The sequence below is a fragment of the Olea europaea genome, chromosome 10 (genome assembly GCF_002742605.1).
Source record: "Olea europaea var. sylvestris chromosome 10, O_europaea_v1, whole genome shotgun sequence".
NCBI classification, from domain to species: domain Eukaryota; kingdom Viridiplantae; phylum Streptophyta; class Magnoliopsida; order Lamiales; family Oleaceae; genus Olea; species Olea europaea.
Window position 1 is genome coordinate 44,702,530 of NC_036246.1, and position 25,838 is coordinate 44,728,367.

Here is a 25,838-nt window from a genome sequence, read left to right on the forward strand (position 1 = left end):
AAAAAAAAAAAAAAAAAAAAAAAAAAAAAAAAAAAAAAAAAAAATCATTTAGACAAATTTATTTTGGATTTCAGTCCTCTGGCACTAGTATCAACTGGTCATTTTGATGACATCGGAGTATTTGTAGGGGGAATTTCGATGATGTGTTGACTTAATAGTGGATTTCATATTGATTTGATGTTAGGTTCTTTTTCAGCAAATGCAGTTAATTGTCTGTTTCTTTTTCATTTAAGTGCTCATTTGGAGAATATTTAAATGTCATGTATTTGAGACCATTGGTTTCTGATGCTTGCATTAGGTATTATATTGTTTTCTTTATGGAATCAACTTCAGCACCTTTAAACCTTTTTCTAATTTACACTTTAGAAAAGATTAATAAGTTCCACTCGTGTTTCTTCACACAATAAATCTTCCTTTCTTTGTTGGTTCTTTTTATTTTTCCTTTGTGCTCTTCCCTGTTGAAGAAGACATTGCACTCAAATAATGAGCTTTATGAATGCAGCACCAGAAGAATTTATGCCGTCCTTATTGTTAGGAGTGACATCTTTCGCAATTGAGCATGTCATTCAAAGGTTTCACATTGTCGTTGGAACTTGAAAAATTAATGACCTTTGAGGTTTCATCGTATAAATTTGATTGCCCATACACAGAGAGGGTAAAATTCTCATCCAGACATTAAAGGAAAAAAGAGAGAGCCTATTTGAAGTAGAATAGAAAGTCAATTTTTTTGAACTTGTGTCTGGGAGAAATTTTTCCCCAAGTCCATAACTTTCTTTTGCAATTTTGCAGGCAGAACCTTCTCCCACCACAGGTTCCTTTTTCAAGCCCCATTTGATGCAAGGAAATGGTGAAACTTCAGTCTTGCCATTGGAAAATAATTGTTCTGGTGGCAATAGTATTGATGAAAGAATGCCCAGCAATTTCGAGTTTAATTTTCACACTGGATCTAGTTGTGCATCAGGATTATCATCCAAAGGACCAATGGTAATACCCTAGAATTTGCTACTTGGTTGATAGGATGCCCTTGTCATTGACATAATTTTCCTTTTCCAAAAAATCCTCTCGAGGGAAAAATGATTAAAAGCAAAATAGGTTTGAATGAAATAGTGAAATGATACCAGTATTTATAGTGCTGAATGTTGGGCCAATCATGGACGTAATATTTATAAGATAAATTTAGGGCAAATTAGGATGTTAAGATGGCTGTATTGTCAGGCTAGAACGGATAAGATAAGAAGCGATAATACACCCCCAACAAACTGGAAGTAGCACCAATTGAGAATTAATTAGGGGAATGATGAGTTAGATACGGAGTGGTTGAGTTTTGTTAGTGATTCTAAAGAATATCCCCTGCACAAGACAAGAGCGATGTGATATCACTAGAACAAGTTATTAGAGGCTGGATAAAGCTTCATTTTTTCTGTTCCTTTTTTCAAGATAAATTCAAATCCACTTTTACATTTTTGGATAGATTTTCTGGACGTTCAACTCAGAGCCCTTTTAACCATGCATTATTTGCTTCATCTCCCAATTCTTAATTCTTGATGATCATAGCTAAAATGCAAATTTTGAACCTTGTTTTACGAATATTTGCGCTGATTTCGGCCTTTGGGTTTCATTCTACTGTGTCAAAGATTCCTGCAGGTTTGAATGGGACGCAGACTGGACCCTACAGTCGAGTTCACGATCCTTGCTTTCTGCAGAATCCAGCACCTTCACATATGGCTACACGTGAGCTGCCAAGTTCAATAGTATTTGGACCATCTACACTTAAGAACACACATGGTTCATCGTCTTGTGGAACTGTTGATGAATTGAACCAGGGAGGTTACTTCAATACAGACATCCAAGTGTCGCCTTCTGATCATAAAGATGGCATCTCAATAACATCTGAGAGAACATTAGATGATGGGTACAACTGGAGAAAATACGGGCAGAAACTCGTTAAAGGAAGCGAATTTCCTCGAAGCTATTATAAATGTACATATCCAAGCTGTGAGGTGAAAAAGATTTTTGAACGTTCGACAAATGGACAGATAACAGAAATTGTCTATAAGGGTTCACATGATCATCCGAAACCTCAACCTGCCCGCAGACACAATCCTGGTGCCCTTATGTCCATTCAAGAGGATAAAATGGACAATGATGTATCAGGGATTGGTCACGAGGGTAACTAAACTAGCTCTTATGATGATTTTTACTTTGTTATAGTGCAAATTTTTGGTAGTCTTATCGTGCTTTATTTTTTTACACGTGCAAAAATGTTCACTCTTAATACTATTACTTATTTCTGAACTTTGTTGAAGACAAGCAGAGCACCAATAGTCTGACTGGTAACATGGACCCAAATATCTCCCCAGTGCTGTCTCCTCAGCTATTAAATGAGGATGGTCTAAAAGGTGCAGGTTCACGACTTCAAGGCACTAATGATGACATTGATGAAGATGATACCTTTTCAAAGCGAAGGTAATACAATTTTACAAATGCCTTAAATCTATTAAACTTATTTTAAAAATAATATCTATTGCTTAAAAATCTGAGCAGGAAGATAGAGGATGGTCTTGATCTGAAAACAATTGTTAAGCCCATTCGTGAACCACGAGTTGTTGTTCAAACTGTGAGTGAGGTTGATATATTGGATGATGGGTATCGATGGCGGAAGTATGGGCAGAAAGTAGTCCGAGGCAATCCAAATCCCAGGTGTGTGAATATATGTTAAATCATATTGCAGAAGTTTGAATATCAAGTAATATCCCATTTTGGACACGATTTATTCAATATTACCCCCTCCAGTTTTGACATAAAATGCCTATGCTTTATTGATTAGGCAGTAGGTAGTTCACCGCTTCTGTTTCAGTCTGTTCACAGTTTTAATTGCTGACCTAGATGACTCGTCCAAATTTCAAGAGAATTCACTTATTTACCATCGGTATCAACTGTGCCATGTATTTGTGGTAATTTTCGAAGACGCCCACCCCCATTTTCTAAAATTACAAATCAATATCATGGGGATAATTGTAGAAAATGGAAAGGAAATGGGTCTCTATCCATTAGTTATCTCAGGTCTCCTGGAATTGACTCTACTTTCCAACTGCATATGAAATATTTGATCTAGACATTATTAGGTACTGTAGGTTTCCTTATTTTACTTCGATAGAGCTTTGGATCTTTCATTGCCTCTCCTTCAAAGCGTGAGAGAGTTTTCCTTGTTGAATTGCGTCCTTCATCTTAGTTCTACTTTTTTAGCAAATCTGCAACGTATTCGGATTGAGACAAGCATAATCAAGAGCATCCTTGTGAGCTTTCAATCCAAGGAAGTTGTGTAATGATCCAAACTCTTTCAATATTACTATGAACTGTCTAATAGGGTTATTAGGATGTCTGACCTTGAGCCTTTAGTTTTCCCATATCATCGCTGAGACGCCATAAATATGGCAATACTCTAGTCACTGCTGTATCTTTTTCAAGAACAATTCCATCCCAGCAATATCGAACTAGGAAGAAAGAAAGTAAAATGCCTGTGCAATTTTCCATATTGAGAAAGCATCACTTCTCCCTAAACTGGGAACGCCTTAAGATGGTCTGTTGCTGTTAGCTGAATCATGGCTTTAATTCTCTTTATGATTAATACTAGCATATAGAATGGCCTTTTTCATTTGTAGCAACCTGTTGCTCGTAGCCATGTCAAGCCTGCTTTACTAATTCGCACGTTGACCAGAAGTCGCGATAGGATCAGCTTTGCTTAAATTTTTTCTGTACATATACGTGCAATCAAACCTGCAATATTTTGTAGCACAAGAAATGCAGTTATACTTAAATCTACCATGCAGGAGTTATTACAAGTGCACTAGTACTGGTTGCCCAGTCAGGAAACACGTCGAAAGGGCTTCCCACGACCCCAAAGCAGTTATAACTACATATGAGGGTAAGCACAATCACAATGTTCCAAATGTCAAGACCAGCAACCATGAATTTTCTTCACACCCAGGCTAGTGTAACCTCATGAACCAGGCCAGAAGATAATTCGACCGGCCTTAATCTTGGTGTTGGATATAACAGCATAGTAGAGAATAGAACTAATGAACAAAACCCAGCATGCTATGGTATTGTAAATGGTGGCTTGAATCTGCATGGAAATAGAGAAAATGCTGTTGAAGCTCATAAGTTTCAGACACACCCTATATACCCTTTTCATCAATGTCCTCAAAATCTGGGAAGAGTAGTCATGGGCCTACAATTGTAAACCGACTTTTTAGAAAATATATATTATACAGAAATTCAACTTTTATTTTTCAGTTGTTTGGTTAGTGAAAGTCTGTAGCTCAAGGTAAATTACTAATGCTTCAATAGCTTGCACATTAGACTGTATTGGGTAATACAATGAATACGATAATAGCCATTGATGGCAATTATTTGTTACTCTCTTGCTTTAGTTTAATCCGAACAAGCTTCACAAAAGAAGAGTCTCATTCGAAACATCAGGAGGACATGATCACCGAGAAAAATCATTTTGTATCCATATGCTTCAAGTCAACAAATGTGTAGTGCCCTTCAATGCAACTAAGAAAACATTTATTCCTCCAATACAATTTTAGTCCATTCGTCCTCATGGATGACCTATCTCAAAACTATTTCCTCTAAAAAAAAGTTCAGAATGTTAAATGAGAATATCGACATTCTATCCAACAAATGCATCCACTGTCCAGTTAAGAGCTTTACATTCTCCTATAAGCCTTGAGAGACCAAAGTACTTCTCACATACAAGATGGTTTCAGCAATTGCAGAACATAAAGCAATTCTCTAGAACAATCTTTAAACTTTTCAAGTTTCTTTTTATCTAGAAGAGGTATTCTCACTGGTAATGGGCTGTACACAAGATTATATGGACCTAGCTCATGACATTCTTCGGCAATTACTCTCTGGATAATCAATTTTGTCATTCATTTTATCCACAAATATATATAAACAAAGCGACCTCGACCAGTACGAATGCCTCATCAAGAAAATACAGCTATCTTTGTCAACTATTACAATAAAACCACTATACAAGAAAATGGTCATCAGAGAGCAGTAACTATGTCACAGATCCAGATTCATCAAGTCGAGATTAATATTCTAACAGAAAGGTGTAGCAGTCATTGATACAGAATTCTATTATCATTCCCAATGTTGAAAGGATCAATAGCCAAACCTTAGGCAATAGATTCAAGAAAGTAACCATTGGTGTTCTAACAAGGCGCAATTTAATCAAAGAGTAAACAAGAATTAAAGAGGCCAAGTAGTTCAGCGATTACACATTGAAATAACTAGCCTTTCAAAAAAAAGCAATTCAGAACACGATTTGGTTATTGGGAGTAACATGAAAACATGCAAATGCTCTTACGAAATAGCATAAGATTAAAGTAACTTGCCAAAGTTTTCTAAGCTTCTCATTGAATTTATGTAAAGAGGAAGCATCAGATAAACCCTAGATAGCATGTTTCTTGTACTTGGCAACATCGCCTTCATTTGGGAAAAATCCCATAAGCCTTCCAGCCGAATTTTGGTATGCGTACATGAAACCTCCCATCGCCCCTATCAAACCACCTGTCACCATTGATGGCCCCCTTATCCCCGGCTTAATTCCTAGTATCAATTTCAAAAGAAAAAAGACAATCAACACACACTTCTTTTTCAACTAATCGAGAAGAAAAAGGCGGAGGTAAGTGCAAAAGCTCAACCTTTTTCTTTTAATTTCAAACTCATCACCAGAGTTTCAATTTTGATTCAGTTCGATCATCAATAACATTCTGCCTCAAATGAGGACCTCCTTTTCTACTTGGCAAACATATTTTCTTACTAGAGAAATATGGAAGTCAATAGAGCTTGTTATCCTCTTGACCGTTTGTTCGATGATCACACCTTTTAACTTGTGAAATTCCCTGCTTAGAGCCTATAGATAAATTTGCCTTCCTATAGCACGAATTTCAAGTAAAAGGCGGGAGTTTGCATCGGCATCTAGCCGCAGACCGTTAAGAAGAGTTGACATAACAAAACCTATCTTGTGGAAAATGTCAAAACAAAATTGAAACTTTACTGGCGAATCTAGAAAAAGTAACTAGAATCGAATTTCCAACAGATCTAAATGGATAGGAATCGATAAAACATTCCTAGAAACAGAATTCCGGCACTTAGACTAATTAAGGTATAAGGTTTTGTAAATTTCGCTAAAAGTTGAGTGACATCCAGTATTTTTTTCTCCCCAATTGATTACGAATTGGAAATGAGGAATGAGTAGTTAAAAGTACCGGAGAGGTACCCAACGACGACGGAGACGCCGGTGATGGTGGTGAGACGGAGGTAATCGAGGGTGTTGAAATTAGCCACCGTCTTCGTAAAGGGAGGATTCCGATCTATAACTGGATACTCCGGCTTTGCCGATGCCGTAATGTCTGTATTCATCTTCTTACTCTCGATCGAATGGGATTTAGGTTTTAGAAAATGGGAGTTGAATCCGCCATTTTTGTTCAGTATCAAACGTACTGAGCTTAGCTGTGAATATGGGCTGGGCTAATTTCGGTTAACGTTGTTTAGATTTAGATTTTGCCTTTGGGCCGTATGGTATGTTTGGCTAACGTTGAAAATGAGAAAGTTGTTTCCAACTTTCGGCACATTTTCATTTTGTCGGGTTATCATTCATCTCCACCCGGCTTGACACTATATAGAGGAAAACAAATGACCTTACATCCGAAAGATTACATCAACGACATACTTCAGATATTTCCATACAAAGAATTAAGAAATGTATTATAAAATCTTAGACAGGGACGAATCAAGGTTTGAATTCAAGACTGGGCTAAAAACATTTCAAGCCGAGCTAATACGTGAAAAAAAATTGAGAAAATTACCCAATAATAGGTGTTTAAAGATTGTAAATCAAAAATCAGGGTAGAAGTTTTATTTTTCACAAATCAGGTATGCCAAACCCCACCCCACCCTCTCTCTCTCTCTTCTAACCCCCGCCGCACTCACCCCACTCTCTCTCCTCACTTCCTCAAGCAGAGTCGGAACCACCGCCTCCGTTAGCAGCGGCGACAAACCACCTCTTCATTCGTTCACCCCATTCACTCATCCCTTCATCCACCCCATTTTTCCCCATGAACTGGTTCATGCCGATGACGAACCACCTCCATTCACAACACCAGATCGTCACTTCTCTCAGAGCTAGCACATTTTTCCCCATTTTCCCATTCAATAGAGGCTGGCGGCGAATACCACCGGAAGTTGGAAGCACAGATCGTCGCTTCCCCGTCTTCTGACGATGAGTGGCGAACTACCTCTACTCCCAACAACCGCTTTTTCGATGTTCGTGGCTGAGAGTAGACAACGTTTGTGGTTGAATGTAGTTTATGGGTTCTGATTTGAGGCGGTGGTGGTGGTGCCGACCGACAGATTTGGAGGCCGGCTTTGCCGATGCCGTAATGTCTGTATTCATCTTCTTACTCTCGATCGAATGGGATTTAGGTTTTAGAAAATGGGAGTTGAATCCGCCATTTTTGTTCAGTATCAAACGTACTGAGCTTAGCTGTGAATATGGGCTGGGCTAATTTCGGTTAACGTTGTTTAGATTTAGATTTTGCCTTTGGGCCGTATGGTATGTTTGGCTAACGTTGAAAATGAGAAAGTTGTTTCCAACTTTCGGCACATTTTCATTTTGTCGGGTTATCATTCATCTCCACCCGGCTTGACACTATATAGAGGAAAACAAATGACCTTACATCCGAAAGATTACATCAACGACATACTTCAGATATTTCCATACAAAGAATTAAGAAATGTATTATAAAATCTTAGACAGGGACGAATCAAGGTTTGAATTCAAGACTGGGCTAAAAACATTTCAAGCCGAGCTAATACGTGAAAAAAAATTGAGAAAATTACCCAATAATAGGTGTTTAAAGATTGTAAATCAAAAATCAGGGTAGAAGTTTTATTTTTCACAAATCAGGTATGCCAAACCCCACCCCACCCTCTCTCTCTCTCTTCTAACCCCCGCCGCACTCACCCCACTCTCTCTCCTCACTTCCTCAAGCAGAGTCGGAACCACCGCCTCCGTTAGCAGCGGCGACAAACCACCTCTTCATTCGTTCACCCCATTCACTCATCCCTTCATCCACCCCATTTTTCCCCATGAACTGGTTCATGCCGATGACGAACCACCTCCATTCACAACACCAGATCGTCACTTCTCTCAGAGCTAGCACATTTTTCCCCATTTTCCCATTCAATAGAGGCTGGCGGCGAATACCACCGGAAGTTGGAAGCACAGATCGTCGCTTCCCCGTCTTCTGACGATGAGTGGCGAACTACCTCTACTCCCAACAACCGCTTTTTCGATGTTCGTGGCTGAGAGTAGACAACGTTTGTGGTTGAATGTAGTTTATGGGTTCTGATTTGAGGCGGTGGTGGTGGTGCCGACCGACAGATTTGGAGGTTTTTTTTTTTTTTTTTTTTTTTTTTGGAATTTGAGGTGGTGGCAGTGTTTTTGTTGGATGTGGTGGTGGCGATGATGGTGGATCTAACGGTTGGCTGTGATTTTTGTTGGTGGTGGCGGTAGTGGTGAATCTAACTGCTGCGGTGGTTTTTGTTGAATCTGGTTGCTGTGATGGTTTTCGACGGTGGTCCTGATTTTTTTTAGTGTTGGTGTTCGCATCGATGACGGGGTGAGGGTGGTTGCAAGTGGCCGTAATGGCAGTGGCTGTGCGATAGTGTTGGTGGTAGTGGTTAGTAACCATATGTGACCAACCATTTAGTTATCTGTGACCATATGACCTAAACGTTTGGTAATCTGTGACCACCATGATGGTAGTGACGGTGCGATAGTGTTGGTGGTAGTGGTCTGTGACCACTATTTGACGTATGTGACCAACCATTTAATTATTTATGACGACGTGACCTAAAAATTTTATAATTTGTGATCAATTAATGTGATCTCAAAATAATTTTTGACCCATAAATTTTTAGATCTGTGATCAAAGAAATAAATTGTGACCTATAAAATTTTTGATTTGTGACCTCGAAATAATATGCGACTAATTAATTTGACGATTTGTGATCTATAAACCTTTTAATTTGTGGCCTATAATGATGTCTCTGTGACATCATTATTTTTTAATTAACTAAATATATACTTGATTTTTGAATTTTTAAACAATCTACCTCATTCTTGAATTGGTATAAAGAATACTCCTGAATTATGAACTTTTTCCAAAAAAATTTTACTCATTAAAAATCTATTTTTACAAAAAAAAAAAAAATTAAAGAAAATTACCCTAAACAAAAATTAATTGGACTTGGTGGGTGCGTGTGGGGGGGGGGGGAACAGCCCAACCAATCCCCCCCCTAAATCCGTCCCTGAATTCTTATGGAAACATTAGAGAACAATATTACATTTTTAAAGTGGATTACCCATTTTGGACACTCTTATATAAGGGCTTATGTGCCCGAAGAGTAATTCTTTTTAAGTTGAAGAGTTCCCATTTTGTCCATTCTTATTCGCCTTTTAATTTTCCTTGTGAGGTCTTGTGAATATAGCCTGATTTGATTTTGCTAAAAATCGAATTCTTAGTAGATTTTAATAAATCGTACGGTTGAAAAGTCGTGGATCTCAGGAATTGTATAATTACAATTAATTGTTGACTTTAACTTAAATTTTCGTACGATAATAATTAATTGTATGGTCTTCAATTTGCCCCACATATGCCGACTACATTAATTTTTTTATAAAAAGGGAATTGACACATTCACAAGTTTTACAAATTGTAGCCGGCAATATTTGAATATATGACCTTTGTGTACTGCTCTAATACCATTTTAACCCATACCCCGGAGAAATACTTCGGTAAGACAGTTGCACCGCTCACGTGGTGGTGCAACTGTCCTATAAGGGAGGGCCACCCGTTGAGGTGGCGCTTCGGCATTTACTGAAGTATTTCTCCATACTCTGAGGCGTTTCCTCATAGCCCCTCGGTTCAAAAAAATTGTGCTACTTCATCAGATAAAAACCAAAAACCATCACTGTTATATTTCAACATATGAAGGCAAAAACCAAATCAGCGAAGACATCAAAGATTTTCTTCATATTAAAAACCTCGCTGAACAATGTAAGAGTTTCCTAATACATAATCCAGTGTACCACAATCATACAATGCCATGGTACAAGAAAACGTAAAATTGCAGCCCTCTAGATTCTGATTAAAAAATGAATAAGAGATTATCCAGTAGCAACAAATATTTACATCGGTATATAAAGAAGTATTTCGATATGAATTCAATTTGTTATGTGAAAGTACTAGTAATCACTGTCATGAAGTTACTTAGTCTATTATCGACAAATTCTTATATTACTAGACATTAAGATATCTATCCTCCTTCTGTAAGCGAAATTTCAAAAAGAAAAGGCAAATTTCGGAGATTCCTTCTATGTCATATTCTTCGGATGTCTCTTTCTATACCAATATGTACTTGCAGAATAAATTTTGATTCCTCGGAAAAGCAGAAAAAGAGCCATGATCTGTCAAACTAAAGATGTTGCCTTTTAAAACCCAAACTTCATAAACTCTATAGTTCTTGAGTATTTATTCTGGATCTATATGACTGCAGAAATGCTACTAGCAACTGCAGATGCAAAAGGGCTGTCAGGAAGATGCAGTCCGCGATTGCTGCAATAATTAAAAAACCAAGAATAAGGAGATGGCAAATGTGAGAAAATAAAAAACTACGTGATTTCTACATCTTCCACAAAATTTTTAATTGTCAAGTTTCGAAAGGAAGCATAAAATACTAGTTCTATAAAACTTAGTATTTTACTAAATAAGTAACTTTTACTTATAAGCCCAACCATATTTAGAAAAAGAGGCTTCCGTACCTCTCTTGATCACTGTAATTTGCAATCGAGGGCTTGGGGTTATCATCACCCGTAGAGCCACTGTTTACAACATCAAACAGATAATTGAAACGCTCAGACGAGAACTTGGAATTATCTGCAAAATTTTGATTTACAATCATTAAGGAACGATGTCGAATGAATAATGTTGATGGAAAGCTAATCAACTTTTGACAGATGCTTATGCTTGTAAATTAAGAAATGACCTTCAGGCATTTTTGGCACATCCACCAAATAACCCGAGCAGGGTTGGTTGATCAGAGGTTTTTGTGCTACCTGGAGCTGTGAGAGATGTAATGCCTCGCGTTCAAGGGCCCATTCACGCTCTTCCATTAGTTGCCTCCTGAGCAGCCTAGAGGATTCCCATCCTGTATTAAATAGAACAAAAACATATGAGATGAGAAATAGCTTCAGCCTGTGGCAGAAAATTATACAAAAAAAGAAAAGCACAACGAGAAGAAAGAGCGCAATTATTAGGAATCAACATATTATTTTAAAAACCAGCCCGAGCATCGGCCCGGAAAAAGTAAAGGTTGAACTTAGGTTGAACAAGTGGTAAAAAAATATCAAAAAATTAGAAACGAAGAAAGTAGAGTTGAACTCAGTGGTTCTTGGTTTGGTTTCAAAATTTTCAACCTTCCAATTTTTACCTAAAACCGGTATGTTTTTGGACCCTGTTCCCAGTTGTTCTGGTTGGACTAGCTAGTCAAGTCCAGTTTTGACAACTTTGACTATATCGGAAAAATGGGAGGATCATTGTGTAAGTACTTTAAGGCATATTTCGGTAAGGTAGATTACATATGATAGGACAATATTCAAGAAGAAAAGAAGCTGCTATTTGGTCGATTATAGTGTCCAATAAGATCTTGTGCTATGTATCAAACATGTAGTTAAAAATTAAGACAGCGAAGTTAAGAATTGCTTTACAAGCATGTACTTCTGAAGTTTGATTCACAAAACTTTATCTTTCCCGTCACTTGAACATACAAAGAAATAGTATGACTTCGTATTTCATAATTATTGCAGTCTCAAAGCTAGTAATGAGGAAGTAAACAAGGCTCGCAGTTAGGTAAAAGCAAATGTCTCACTCTCTAGAAGCTCAGAGTCGATATCTATTGGCTGCGAGTGATAATACATAGGATGCTCAAGTTTTACTTCGTATTTCCTGCATTTTATAAAAAAAAAAAAAGAAATTGTTAAGCAGTAATAGAAGCTACACAATTATCTTAATTTGAGCCTTGTCTAAAATACAGTCACTTCCAATAAAGTAGAGCAGGCGGCATGTAACTGGAAGATCCATAAGTGAATAGAGACCTTGTAGTCTATTAGATCAAGAAATTATTTTGAAGTAGAAAATATACCTATCAACAAGCTTGGACTTTTCTCTATAAGGTTTCACAAGAACACGAGCCCCACAGACATAATGTGGATTTCCCTTGGACAAAATTAACTTAACAGTATCTGCATCCACAAAAGTTACAAAACCAAACATCCTTTTCTGCTGGCAGGGAATTCTCACGTCTTGAACTGGACCAAAAGTACTACAAGAGAATGCAGAACAAGAAGAGAACATTATAATTATGAAAGTTGAGGACAATAAAATAAGCAACAATGCAGATTTAGATAAAATTACTTGAAGTAATTGGATACATCTTCCTCAGTAAAAGTGCTCTCGGCTGGAAATGTTAGATAAATTTGTCGAGAACAGCTAATAGTCAGACCAGGATCATTTCTTTCACCCTGGATGTCAAAGTACTTTGGAGCATCTTCAGCCAGTATTATTGCATGCTGTCCATGAGGCCTGCATATCAAAATTTGAAGACTAGATTATTTATCAACATTGGATATACTAATACACGAATAACGAATGTCAGTAAAGATCTAAATTACACCTGTCAATGAGCCGAATACTATTCTTCAACCTAGCAAGAAGTTTAGTCAAACTATAACCAGCTTTTCCGTGTCTTTGGCTTTCAGTCAAATATCCTTCGGCTTGTAGAGTTTTACCAAATTTCTCGTAGTATATCATCGGCAGGGATGCAATGGAAACAGGATGACCTCTTCTGGATTTCAATAGCTCCGTGATTTCCAGTTCTAATTTCTCAAGGGACCCAGGCGGGAACACTTGATCTTCGTCGTCAAATTGATAAGAATTAGGACCAAATATATGTTGATAGCTCTCTGGAAAATATTCTCCGTGAAAATACCTACAGTTACTTCCATGCTTACAAAAGCCCTTGTTGAAATAGTGACAAGCCTTAACCGGATAATTCACTAAAATTGGAGAATTCCTCAAACATCTATTACTCGGATTATGGAATGCGGCGGCTTCTGAACAATAATAATCACTTAGAAAACCTGATGGCCCAGAGCTGGCTAGGTCTAGCTGATCCTCCAAACCCCGGAATTGGTTTTGAAAACAGTATTCTTCAGGATTTGAATCAGAGTAAGACAATACTTTGAAAGGTGAAGTATGCACTCGCTGCTGCTTAGCAACTACCTGAGGATGCAAATAAGGATCTACCCTCCGAAGTGAAGACAAAGATGGAAATGAGCGTGGTGAAGCTGGCAGAGGGAGGGTCATGTGAAGGGACGGATCTGATATAGGGTTCGGGTTAATGGATGGAGAAATGGGAGGTGAAACAACTGGTGCTAACCTAAGTGCAGTTTTTGCTTTCTGTATCAATGTGTGGATTAAGCTATCTGGCCCTAAAGCTAACCGAATCATTTCCTGGTCAGGAAGGTCTTGTAAATAAATATATCCAATAATCTTTCGTGCAACATTTTCTGGTTCCAACAATAAGATTCTGCCATGAACAGTTTTAACAGCCTCGAAAGAATCCATTTCATAACTTGCCACTGCACACGTAAACAATAGAATGAAATGATTGAAAATGATATGCAGATATATCGAAAAATAAATAAAACTTACTAGAATTAGAGTGGTATATCTACTGAAGAAACCAAAAATAATGATAAGCTCAAATATAGATTTTCTACAGCAGGAACAGTCCATTCAGGCTCCTACTTTCTCGTCATCCAAACGAGGACTACAGGAATCTCATGTCAATTGCAAACCAAGAAAAGACAAACCTTTTAGCATGTTCGTTAATACTACTCGACAAATATTAATTACAATAAAATCTTTGTCAATTATACCAAACAGGCCCTTTAGGTACCATAATTTTTCTTATCCATCATAAATTGCATCAAAAAATAAAAATAAATGGCATTAACATCTCATAAACAAAACTTATGTACCCAGAAAAGATTATTCTAAACCAGAGAACGCAGAAAGAGAAACCATGATGACGCCTTATTTTATTCTATTGTAGTGAAAACAAAATAATTAGTCTAAAGCCACAAATAAAACATTGTTTTCAAAATAATCCACTCATGAAAAAAAACAGATTCAGCGTACACTTGTAATCTTAAAGTAAGAGGAAGAAAATGAAAATACCAGAATCAAAATGAAACAAGAACGCTAATCAAATTCCATCTCCCTACATTCACTTCTTCACTTCACTGTTTTTTTCACTGATTTTCAACTCTCTGCAGAAACTTCTGAGCATTAAAAACAGAAGGGGAACCGTTTAAGCCACATAGCAAATCACAAGAACCGATGCTTTAAAGAGTCCTCAAATTTTGGTAATTAATTTATTTACTTTGAACACCCTTTTTTATCACTTTATAATAAATTGTGAGAAAGGAAGTTTGGGAAGTTTTTGAATTTCCAGCTGGCATCTTTAATTTCTTAACAAACAAAATAAAAATCCCTGTATTTACGATGTGGTTGATGAAAGGTTGCATGTGTTCTTACAAAAGTGCCCTTGTAATTTAGCAAATTCCCATCTAATATTTAAATACATGTTAAAAAAGCAAAAAACAACATCGAAAATTCCAATATAAGGAAATTACATAGGGCCCCCCCCCCCCCGCCACCCCCCCTTTTGATGGTGATGGGGAAGTAGAAATTGTGCAATCTATATTACTTTAGGTTGTCATTAACTACTTTTCAATAAAATTCTCAATTTCGTCCAATTATCTTTGCTTATATATAAATATTAGGACTGTGCTACCTGCACAGACCCCTTTATACAGGGTCTATATAGGTGCACACACATAGAGTTCACCCCAATGTGACGGTCCTTGTACAGGCTCTGTGCAAAGGAACCTGTGCAGAGAGTTTTTTCCTAAATATTATAATATATGTGTTATATGGAACACTCGTATTAGGCAAGCTGAATTATTTTATTTTATTTTTTCATTCTTTTATTTTGAATATATCATATATATTAGGGTTAGGGTAATTTTTTCAATATATAATTATAATATCAAAATAAAAAAGGATCCAATAGTAAGCTTATATTAGATGTAGTTAAACATAAGATTTTAGTGCATCTTGATAATAGTTGATGAATTTTGTAGTTGGAAAATTAATAAAAATTACGAGTTTCATGAAATGTATAGCTATAATTAATCATTGATTTTGACTTTTATTTTTATCAAATTTTATATTCACACCAAAAAGGATATAAGTACAAACGATGAAATTATTTAGGGAAATAAATTAATATATAAATAATAAACTATGGGTATTTTAGGAAAACTGAAGGTACACTCTTGAAAGAAGAGGACGGTTTCAACCGGCAAAAAGGTTGGGCGTAACACGTCACCTTTAGAGGGAATTAGTTTTATTTTCCTTTGTTTCTTCAGATTTTTTATTTTAATTTTATTTCTTGTTAAAATAAAAGGAGGGAATGGAATTTGAAATATAGATAAAACGGTCAAATTTAGATATCATGCTCATATTGCGGGTCGGATCCGCTTTTGAAGCGGGCCATTAGTTATAAGAATCTCCACCTATTTCGCACAGAATCTTTTTATTTCGTTTTGACCATGAAGTTTCGTACTTTGTTCATCTTTGTCCCGCGTTTACTGTACAAGTACTTGAAGTTGAGGTTGACTGTTGATAAATTGTTTAAATTAAAAAAAAATGAAAATGTATTGTGTAATTGATGTCGTGTATTTATATATAACGAGAATAAAGGTTTGTTTGGCAGAGCTTTTGTCAATAAAGCTTTTTTGAAAAGAATTGTTAGTAAAACTAAAAAGTTTAATTATTTGATTGTCAATCCATAAGTGTTATCAACATATAATTAAATGTAACTCACATGACTGGTAATATTGCAAGACTAGTGTGTGTTTATCTCTATTTATGTATATGATATTCATGCTTTGGCTAAGCTTGAAGAGCTTTTCATTTGAGGAAATGTAAGCAATATTTGATTAAGGGTCGAACTCATACTATAAATGATCAAATTATAGCCTCAATGGTAGATATGATGTGATACTAATGAAATTAGGATAAATGTCATGGGCTAGATATTGAGTGTACCACGTCTGCAAGTGATCACGACCATTGATTCATCGATCTGTGTCCAAACCCATGAAAGCAAGCCAACTGATAGAGGGATAAAAGAGGACAACCTCAGTGCCTCGACTCATTCAGTCATTACATGATCTTAGATGGTCAATGATGATCCACTAGATGATCGTTGGACGATGGGACGAATAAATCATTAGGTGAATGTCAATGCTGCTAGAAAGATCCGAATGAGTTGTCTAGTCTTCAAATCCCTACGATTTCTATCGAATATCAAGGAAATCCTATGACACTTATTCCACACGAGCATAACTAATTTTTGACATGTAAGCATAATTCAAATTATACATAGAGGGAGTTCCTAAAAGTAAAATGGTACTTTTTACCATTCAATATACTTTAATTCACAAGTACATTTTACTCTTTTCACATATGAGCTTGTTTGATACAAATTTTAAGTCAATTAAAATCAACTTTTTAACCGTTATTTCACTATTATAGTCGTCATTTTTTAATTATTCTCTCACAGATAGGGCCTACTTTATTTCCAACGGTCAAAAAATCAATTAACAAAATTCCTACCAAACAAGCACTATATAAAGAATTATCAAAGAATTCTCACATTAAAGGAGCATTAGGATCGAGGAACCACAATCCTTTTTACGAATTTTCGCGAATTGATCGAGTGTCAATAAGATCGACAAGTCGATCAACATCATTAAGTACTGTAACTCTATTTATGAAATTCCCCTAACCAGTCTTCTAAGATTCTACTAAATTCGAAATAAATTAGATTTGAGTTGAGGTTAAGATTTGGAATGATGTGTTCTATAACTAAATTTAAGTCAAGATTGTAGAAAATGAAGATTTATATTCGAATTCATGTTAAGATTTGGAACGATGTATTCTATAACTAAATTTAAGTCAATATTGTATGAATTTTGTCTAATTTTGACCACTCAAAGTCTTATCCAACAAGCGTTAAAATGCCTGCATTAGGTTGCTCTTGGTGAGGTCTCGATTAGCTATACTTTCAGGCTGTATCGACCAAACAGAAGTAGCAAATGATTGCTCGATTCTACTCTTTGTTTTTTGTACTTGGTGAAACAATGAAAAAGAAATTGCACAAATTGAATTGAGTGGGTCACAATTCAATAAAAGCCAAACTCGATCACTGACAGAGTATAGTCTATGGAATTATACTAACGTATAGCATATTTACACCATATTTGACAACCCTTTCAAATCACACGAGTGGGTCCTAAGATTATTTTAAGGGGAAAATTCATAAATAGGAGTTTAAATATAGTACATTTCAAAATTAAAAAACAAAGTTTCAAATTTCAAAAACCAGATATTTCAAAATTTTATTTATAGATTAATTTATTAAACATATATTTTACTAATTAAATATATTAAGGTTACAATTCTATATAATTTGGTCACAGTTATCTAATTAATTAGTCACAAATCATCAAATTATTGATCACAACTTATTTATCGATCAAAAATCAAAAAATTTATAGGTCACAAATTATTTTTCAGTCACGAATCAAAAAATTTATAAGTCACGGATTATTTATCGATCACAGAATCAAAATATTTATTGGTCACAATTCATTTATTCATTGCAAATTATTAGATTAAATGATCACGATTAATTTTCTGGTCACGACTTAATCAATTGTGAGTCATAATCACAGTTACAGTCATAATTTTTTTAGGTCACATATTATAAATTAACTAATTATTAGTTACAATCAACCAAATAATTGGTCACGAACATTCAATACCGTCTCATTCCACCCACGACCACCACAATCACTATCACCATCACAATTACCGCCACCACCCTAATAGAACACCACCACCTCATTACAACTTGTCAACACCACAACACACGAAAAGATTCACCACTACAACTGAGCACCGCTACAATCGAAGCCACACATGAACAGATTCACTATTACAATAGAGCACCGCCACAATCAAAGCCACCACTACTTCACAACAAACTAGTCAACACAACACACCAACAAATTCACCATCGCAAAGAGCCGCTACCATCGAACAGAGCCACCAACAACAAAACTGAGTCGCCGCACCAACGCCAGATCTAACGCAATGGAGCTACCACCGAATTGCAGAAACAACCACCACAACCGTAGGCTCACACACTCCATACCCAACCACCGAACCACTATGTCACCGCTAGAACCACCACTACTAATAGCGTCGCGAACAACCAAATTCATTGCACAACTACACCACAACAAAATACCACCACTTTACCAAAAAAAAAAAAAAAAAAAACATATCCAAAAAAATCCAGATCCAAAATTATTGTCACCACCACCCCACCGCAACCACCCCACCACACCCCAAGTAGATTCACCAAAACCATCGCAAAGTAGATCGAATCAGAATTAGAAATGATGCATCCCCTACTTAAAACCACAACTTGCTTTCGTCTGTGATTTGCAATGTGAAAGAGGGTGTTTGATAGTCATTTTTGAATAGTAAATTGATGTGAAAAAAAAAAAAAAAAAAAAAAAAAAAACATATCCAAAAAAATCCAGATCCAAAATTATTGTCACCACCACCCCACCGCAACCACCCCACCACACCCCAAGTAGATTCACCAAAACCATCGCAAAGTAGATCGAATCAGAATTAGAAATGATGCATCCCCTACTTAAAACCACAACTTGCTTTCGTCTGTGATTTGCAATGTGAAAGAGGGTGTTTGATAGTCATTTTTGAATAGTAAATTGATGTGAAATGTGTGGTTGAAAAATAAGGAAGAGTTTTTGATTTACGTATAATATTATTTTAATAAAGAATGTGTAGTTGAAAAGGAGAGAGAGAAAAAAGCATTTGGAAAAAAATGACTACCAAACGGGGCCATAGAGAGAGAGCGACTATCGGCAGAGTGGTGAGAATAGAGAAAGAGGGATTTGAGGGTACAAAAAATGTAGGGTTTGAAATTGTGTAGGTAACTTAATATAAATATATATATAAATAGTTAAAAAATCTAATTTTTGAAAGAGTAAACTTAGGTATTGTTTGAGCCCCATTATTTTCTTATTAAAATGAAAAATATGATCGTTATCCATCACATCAAATCACCATATTTGAATTTTTATCTCTTGTGTGGTGCCCATAAGGCTATATTTTTTATTCTCATTTTTACAATAATGTGGCTCAAACAGAGACTTAGTATATGATTTATGAAATGGAATCTTTAAATGTATTAGTTTATGTAATTTTCACTTATTTTAATTGTAGGGCTTACTCTTGGGAGTGGGCTGTCATAATCTATATTTTCAAGCTAAACTTGATCATTGACGGAGTATAAACATAGTACTCGTTTGATCCCCATTAATTTTCATTCCATTACATTTCATTTTTCACTCTTATATTTTCAACCATACAATTTTTAATAAAATAATATTACATATAAATAAATAAATAATTATTCTTTTCCAATCACTCATTTTTCAAAAAAATACTATTCCACTTATTTTCATTTCTCCAAAATGGGGGCTAAACGAGGGCACTACTATTCAAAACATTCCACACATTCATCTTGACGCTACATGCGCCCAACATATTCATTTGACATTACAATTTTGAAAGCTAGCATAACACCTTTCTAGTTACATTAAAAGTCACAATCATGCTTAGTGGAATCAATGTCTACATCATTTTTTATACTTAATCACGTGACATTATTTAATTGGACAATTTTAATGGGAAAAAACAAAATTTTTCAATCAATAATTTGTTGACAACAATGCAAATATCAATAAAAAGGTAAAAAATGAGTGTACAAAGACATAATTATGATTGAAAATCATATCCCCATCATAGTCAATGCATCAATGCATCTAGGAATTGTTCTAAAAGGTTTGCTTTACCGATAATGCGTGATGGGCGATGAAAACGCCAAGCCACTTGACTTGGTGCTTTATTTAATGGTTAACAACAATTGTTGACCGCTAATGAGTGCCTATGTGCGCACCTAGGCGTGCATAATTATTTTTTTCTTTAAAAAAATATATTTATTTATTTATTATTATTATTATTACAACTCTTCTAAGTTAAAACTTAATTGATTTCTTCACTTTATCGGTTCTGAATTCAAAATAGTCGCTTGAGACCTCAAATGAAGGGAATCTCCCCAAAATTTCTATTTATTTACTATTTAATATTTACAATTGAAACATATCTTTTAGTTGAAAACTTTGGAAAATGTATAAATTTCTTATAAATTTATTCTGGATGTTTGACTGGTATTATTCTTAATTATTAAAAAAATGTTCGTTTGATTAAAAATTAAAATAATATTAAAATTAGAAAGCGTCGTTTTACACTTTTTACGTCTAAACTCGTTGAACCCGTAGCTTGTCCTTCACGTATTACCACACTTTTTAGCCCTCGTTTGACCACTATTTATTTGAAATGAAACTGGATGGTATAATGTTTTTTTGAAAAATGAGTGGTTGAAAAAAAATTTATTTATTTACATGTAATATTATTTTATGAAAGATTATGTTGTTAAAAATAGGGAAGAGAAGAATAAAATATAATTTAATGAGATTCAAATAGTGGCTTAGAACATTGCATCCACTCCTCCGGCCCGCATTCTGAATTATTTGGGCGGGTCAGGTTCGATCAAGTTAATCGGGTCAATGCTCGATCCACCTTCTAAGAAATAAATGATCAGTCGAGGTTGGATTATGTTGATACCATCATCTTCCCCTTGGCGGTGCAAAAAGTGATGCAAATTTCTGCAATCGAAGGCAAGTTTCTCTCTCCCTCTGGATTTTTTGAACGCAAAATAATATTTTATTTCATTTTGTTGATATAATCATTTGATTTTGCGGAGATTGTAACAATTTTTTAATTTTCTTTTCTTTTTTCAGTTTTCCGTGAAAATTCTAACATTTCAAAAAAAAAAGTTCGATATTTAAAGTGAATTTTCAATAATTGCCTCCTAGATCGTCCTCGTCGTACTAGCTTAAGTCAGTATGCAATTATAGAATAGTTTACCTTAGAGATGTAAGTATTCAAGGCTCTTTATTACTCAATAACTTCTTTCCCATTTATTGTTTGCTTTCTGTTATTTTGCTGCTGTATTTTTATTATAACATACTAGGTATAGCTTGGAAGCATTTGTGGAATACGGATGAAGTGATCAAAGCCAAATTGTGGTTTTGAATTTTATATGAAACCTTCTTTTTCCAGTCTATGCTACCATCAATTTAGTAGTATGGTATACTAGTTAAGCCCTTCTTTGACAACCATTATTTTTAAAAATAATGTTTTGAATACTGTGTTTTAGGAGAATTTGTGGTAAAAAAGGAGGGAAAAGTTTCAAATTTAAGTGCAAAATATATTATTGAGTAAGTACGTAGAAAAAAGAGTTTGAAAATAATGGTTGTCAAACATGGGCTAAATGGTTTGTAACAGTGTACAGTGCTTAATATTAACCAAATTAATGTCGTAGAACTCTGAAGAGTGGCTAAAAGGAATGGCAATCTTTTAAACTAGCTTTAGTGGTGCTTGTGAAATACATTTTACAGTCCTTGATTTGAATTATACTATTACTATTTCTAGCAGATCACTGGGTTGAGTATTGAAGAACCTGTCGAAGCTGTGGGTTTCACAACTATTTCATGACTTCAAATTTTTGCAGATTGTTTCTGATTCTTTGGCAAGTTTCATTTCCACAGAGCATATTGAAAATCATATAACCAGATTCTATACCATTTGATGGAAAATACAGAGCAAAAGCAAGCTGAGCATATCAACTGGGATGAAGCATTTCATCTCTATGCTAATGTGATTGCACATGAGAATGATGCATTGCGGGTTAAGGTCACAATCAAGCTAGCAAGGATGTGCAACCATGTCCCTGAAAATATTTTGTCACGCACTGTGCCAATCCTAGTGGAGCTTCTTGAAAGCCCATCTCGCAATCCGAGTCCACCAGTTCAGGAAGCCTCTGCTTACTGCTTGAAATGCATCGCTTGTATAGGAGAAGGCCAACTAGCCATTCTTATTGGGCAATCAGGTGCCATACCAATCCTTCTGAGATTATTACAAAATTCTGATGGGAGTTTTCAGAAAGGTTTATTAAAATGCCTCCGAAATGCTGTTACATTTGGGGAACCAAATCGCTTGATTGTAGCTAGTAATGGTGGAACTGAGATTGTTCTTAAAATGCTGGGTTCCTGCTCAGATGATTCAATGTTAATTTTGTTAGAAATCTTGAGTGCATTAGCTCTTAAAAGAGAGGTTAGAAAGCTCATTCTCAATTCAGGTGGTGTCTGGTTTCTTGTTGAATCTGCTAGGCTAGGCAGCTTGATTTCTAGAAGTCGAGCTGCTCAAGCAATTGGCTTACTTGGATTAATTAAAAGAGCAAGACGAGAACTTGTCAATGCTGCTGCAATACCAGTGCTCATGGAATTAATAAACGACGGAGACATGTCAATGAAATTGGCGGCTGCTAATGCACTTGGTGTGATCTTAACTGATGCTGATAACATTTGGCCCATTGCTGAATCAGGAGTCGTTCCTCTGTACACCGAGCTACTTGGGTCGTCGGATCCCATTGGTAGGGAGATTGCTGGGGATGTATTGTATACATTAGCTACTGTTGGAGAAAATGCGTTTGCAATTGTGAAACACCTGTCTGGTATCCTTACCGGAGATAACGAAGAAGCAAAATCTGTAGCAGTTGATATTTTGCGTCATCTCTTAAATTGTCACAAGCATTTTCTACCCTTCCTATCTAGAAGCCCTTTCTGGCAGGCACTTGTTATAAGATAGGATAGCACGGGGCAGAATTATAGCAAAAAAATGTTTAAAATCGTGCTGTTCAGCCATTTTCGATACTTTATACCAAACGTGTTCTTTGCATTTTGGTCAAAGCATTTGAAGGATGAGAACACATTTGATGAAATAAGCTGTAGGAGCTATTGCTTGGGTGCAATATCAAGTATCCCTTGCCGAAAGATATGTTTCGGGGACTGAAAGATGTGTTGCATAAGCTAGATTTAGAGCACTTTTAGAAGATTCTTTATTTTTTAAGAGCATTTTATGTATATTAGATAGTTAGACTTTAGACACGTCAATAATACTATTCATCTTGTGGCCTATTGAGTGAGCTTTAGAAGTACTTCACGCCAAAATCTCAAGTCTCAAGACATCACATGTCAGTCACAAAAAGTTGCAATTTCTAATGACATACATAGAAGTATCGTCATCAATGAACTTGTCGTAATAATATGATCAAAAAGTTAATGGGTAACTTACAAAAATACCTTTAAAATTAGGGGTCTTTTAAAAAATTATATGAAAAGTATTTTAAAACTAAAAAATACTGTGTAAAATTAACTATCACTTTTTTATTAAAAAATGATTTTATCACTAAAAAAGTGGCAGAAATTCTTAAAAATGGCACACTAAAAAATGTCACAAAATTTCAAAATAATAACAAAACACCAGTTAAAATATTGAAACAATTCAATAAAGTGACACGGCCACCGCCCCCTCCTCTTTGTCTATTAACCGCTGAAAAACTTTAGTTAGTTCACTAATGAAAACATCAATCAAAACGTCAAGCATATTTAAGTCAATTTATTGCCACTGTCATCAACTAATTTAGCTAACCCACTAATCATTTAAAAAAAAAAAAAAAAAAACAATAATTTTGGAAGTAAAAGATACTGTATAACATTAAGTGTCACTTTTATTAAAGAGCAATGTTTGTTGATCAAATATTGATAGAAATTAAAAAAATAAATAAATAATAAAAAAAAGTGACTAACACTGTTAAAAAAAGTGGCGCACTCAAAAAAATGACTTAAATTAAAAAAGTGACAAAACATCAATCAAAACATTAAAATATATCATTTTATGCGAATTCAGCCATTTCCACAATTAAGGTCATACACGTTATATTCAACCACTCTTCATTATGTTCAATATTATTTATTGTTGATAGAAATAAATACTGTAAGCGGTCATCATATTCACCCTATGACATGCAAATATTGGAGTGAATTACTCAAATGGTCGCTGAACCTTGTAAAAGGTTTCTACTTGGTCATTGTTCCACGAGATCACTGAATTTTAAAAATCGCCCAATTTGTCACTGAACTCTGCAAAAGGTTTCCTAAGATCACTAAAAATATCAGGATTGGTAGTTTTTAATTTGGGATGGGGAATTAGAACTTATTAATTACATGATTAAAGATTTTAATTATATAATAAGGTATTATTCAAATTCTTTAATTTTGGGGGATAAAGGGGGTCTCATTTTCCCCATTGTTAAACTCACAAGCCCATTATTGTCCAGACCACCGTTGGAACCACGAGATGCATTCTTTAAAGACTTGCAGTTCATTATATATCAGAGCATATGGCTTGGAAACTCCCCATAGGTATCCTACTTCCACTAACGTTAAACATCCAAGTCCTATGGATTAATGTTACCAATAACCAACACTTAATCAACCTGTCCGGATGTTCCAAAATTAGCCACGCACAAGGCTCAGAGGGGAATGTCTACATTTTCAGTGTTAGCAGAACAACTTTCTGAGGTCACACTGACTGATGATTTCTATCTTTATTCCCTCTGTTGTAGTCTTTGTTGGAAAAATAAGTAAATGGTTCACTTTTGGCATAAGTTTGAGTGGGATTCGTTGGTTCGATTTGGAAGATCAAAGTTGATTTGTGTTCTCCTCCGTGAGAGCATCGAAACCATATATTTACTTGCCAAAATTGACTAACGGATGACTGAAAAATTGGAGCTCAAAGTTAGCCATTGGAAGATAGTTTATATGGAAAAAGTGACATTTGTCCCACATAAGAAAATGAAGAAAGCACGAACCACTTTATATATGCCTACACTTTGGAATGGTGTAATCATGTGTAGCATAGAGGCTCTCTCCACGTGCGCGCACAGGTGAGCTGCAAATCTCGGATCGAAATAGCTTTCGGACCTTGAACTTGGGTGCGGGCGCGACCTGCGCACACGAATGTCGGATCGAACAAGGCAAAATTCGCCCCTTCGGAAAGCCCACGTTATGCAATTTTTTTTTTTTTTTTGCTTTCTCCAATGACTTTTGAGTTTCTGAAACTGCAAAAATTTCAATGGACTCTCAATGGTCACAGTGTTAATGGCAGTAACTCCATTGGACTCCTAATGGTCACAATGTTAATGGGCAGTATGCCTATAAAAATGCTTATTTTCCAGCAATCTAACACACTCGAAAATCTCACCTACATTCCTGCATACACATTTTCTTCTTTTCTGCATTCCTTGTCCAGTAAGGTCTTGTTCTTGTGGTGATATTGTTCGGACACTAGATCAGTTCGCCAGAATAGTATCTGCGGTGCTCAGATTCTACTATATACCGTTGTATCCTGGGAAACAGATGCTCGGATTAAAACTCAAGCACGTACGATGAGAAGGTGAATCTGTTTTAAGGACACTGTGTTTACACAGGCCTCGGG

General features: G+C 35.6%; 4 protein-coding genes across 4 annotated transcripts in view; 2 read left to right on the forward strand and 2 right to left on the reverse strand.

The window, feature by feature from the left end:
- LOC111402477 (probable WRKY transcription factor 20) overlaps positions 1 to 4,409 on the forward strand; it is a 5,668-nt gene extending 1,259 nt beyond the window's left edge. Inside the window, exons 2-6 of the mRNA XM_023030819.1 lie at positions 790 to 984; positions 1,635 to 2,169; positions 2,307 to 2,466; positions 2,545 to 2,700; positions 3,831 to 4,409. Coding sequence (XP_022886587.1) covers positions 790 to 984; positions 1,635 to 2,169; positions 2,307 to 2,466; positions 2,545 to 2,700; positions 3,831 to 3,993 — 1,209 coding nt within the window. The 3' untranslated portion in view covers positions 3,994 to 4,409. The remainder of the gene's footprint in view (positions 1 to 789; positions 985 to 1,634; positions 2,170 to 2,306; positions 2,467 to 2,544; positions 2,701 to 3,830) is intronic.
- A 720-nt stretch (positions 4,410 to 5,129) lies between these two features.
- Positions 5,130 to 6,633, reverse strand: LOC111402478. Its single transcript, XM_023030820.1, has 2 exons — positions 6,288 to 6,633; positions 5,130 to 5,625 (listed from the first exon to the last, which is right to left on the reverse strand). Exons 1-2 carry the CDS (start codon positions 6,439 to 6,441, stop codon positions 5,468 to 5,470), a joined length of 312 nt encoding a protein of 103 aa, XP_022886588.1. The 5' UTR covers positions 6,442 to 6,633; the 3' UTR covers positions 5,130 to 5,467.
- Positions 6,634 to 10,260: 3,627 nt separating this feature from the next.
- Positions 10,261 to 14,585, reverse strand: LOC111402479 (zinc finger CCCH domain-containing protein 18-like). Its single transcript, XM_023030821.1, has 8 exons — positions 14,385 to 14,585; positions 12,817 to 13,783; positions 12,558 to 12,725; positions 12,286 to 12,465; positions 12,013 to 12,089; positions 11,131 to 11,292; positions 10,907 to 11,021; positions 10,261 to 10,700 (listed from the first exon to the last, which is right to left on the reverse strand). Exons 2-8 carry the CDS (start codon positions 13,767 to 13,769, stop codon positions 10,628 to 10,630), a joined length of 1,728 nt encoding a protein of 575 aa, XP_022886589.1. The 5' UTR covers positions 13,770 to 13,783; positions 14,385 to 14,585; the 3' UTR covers positions 10,261 to 10,627.
- A 6,382-nt stretch (positions 14,586 to 20,967) lies between these two features.
- Positions 20,968 to 23,237, forward strand: LOC111402480 (vacuolar protein 8). The gene is made up of 2 exons (XM_023030823.1): positions 20,968 to 21,115; positions 22,012 to 23,237. The coding sequence occupies exon 2, from the start codon at positions 22,089 to 22,091 to the stop codon at positions 23,145 to 23,147; it is 1,059 nt and encodes a 352-aa protein (XP_022886591.1). The 5' UTR covers positions 20,968 to 21,115; positions 22,012 to 22,088; the 3' UTR covers positions 23,148 to 23,237.
- The last annotated feature ends 2,601 nt before the right edge of the window (positions 23,238 to 25,838 follow it).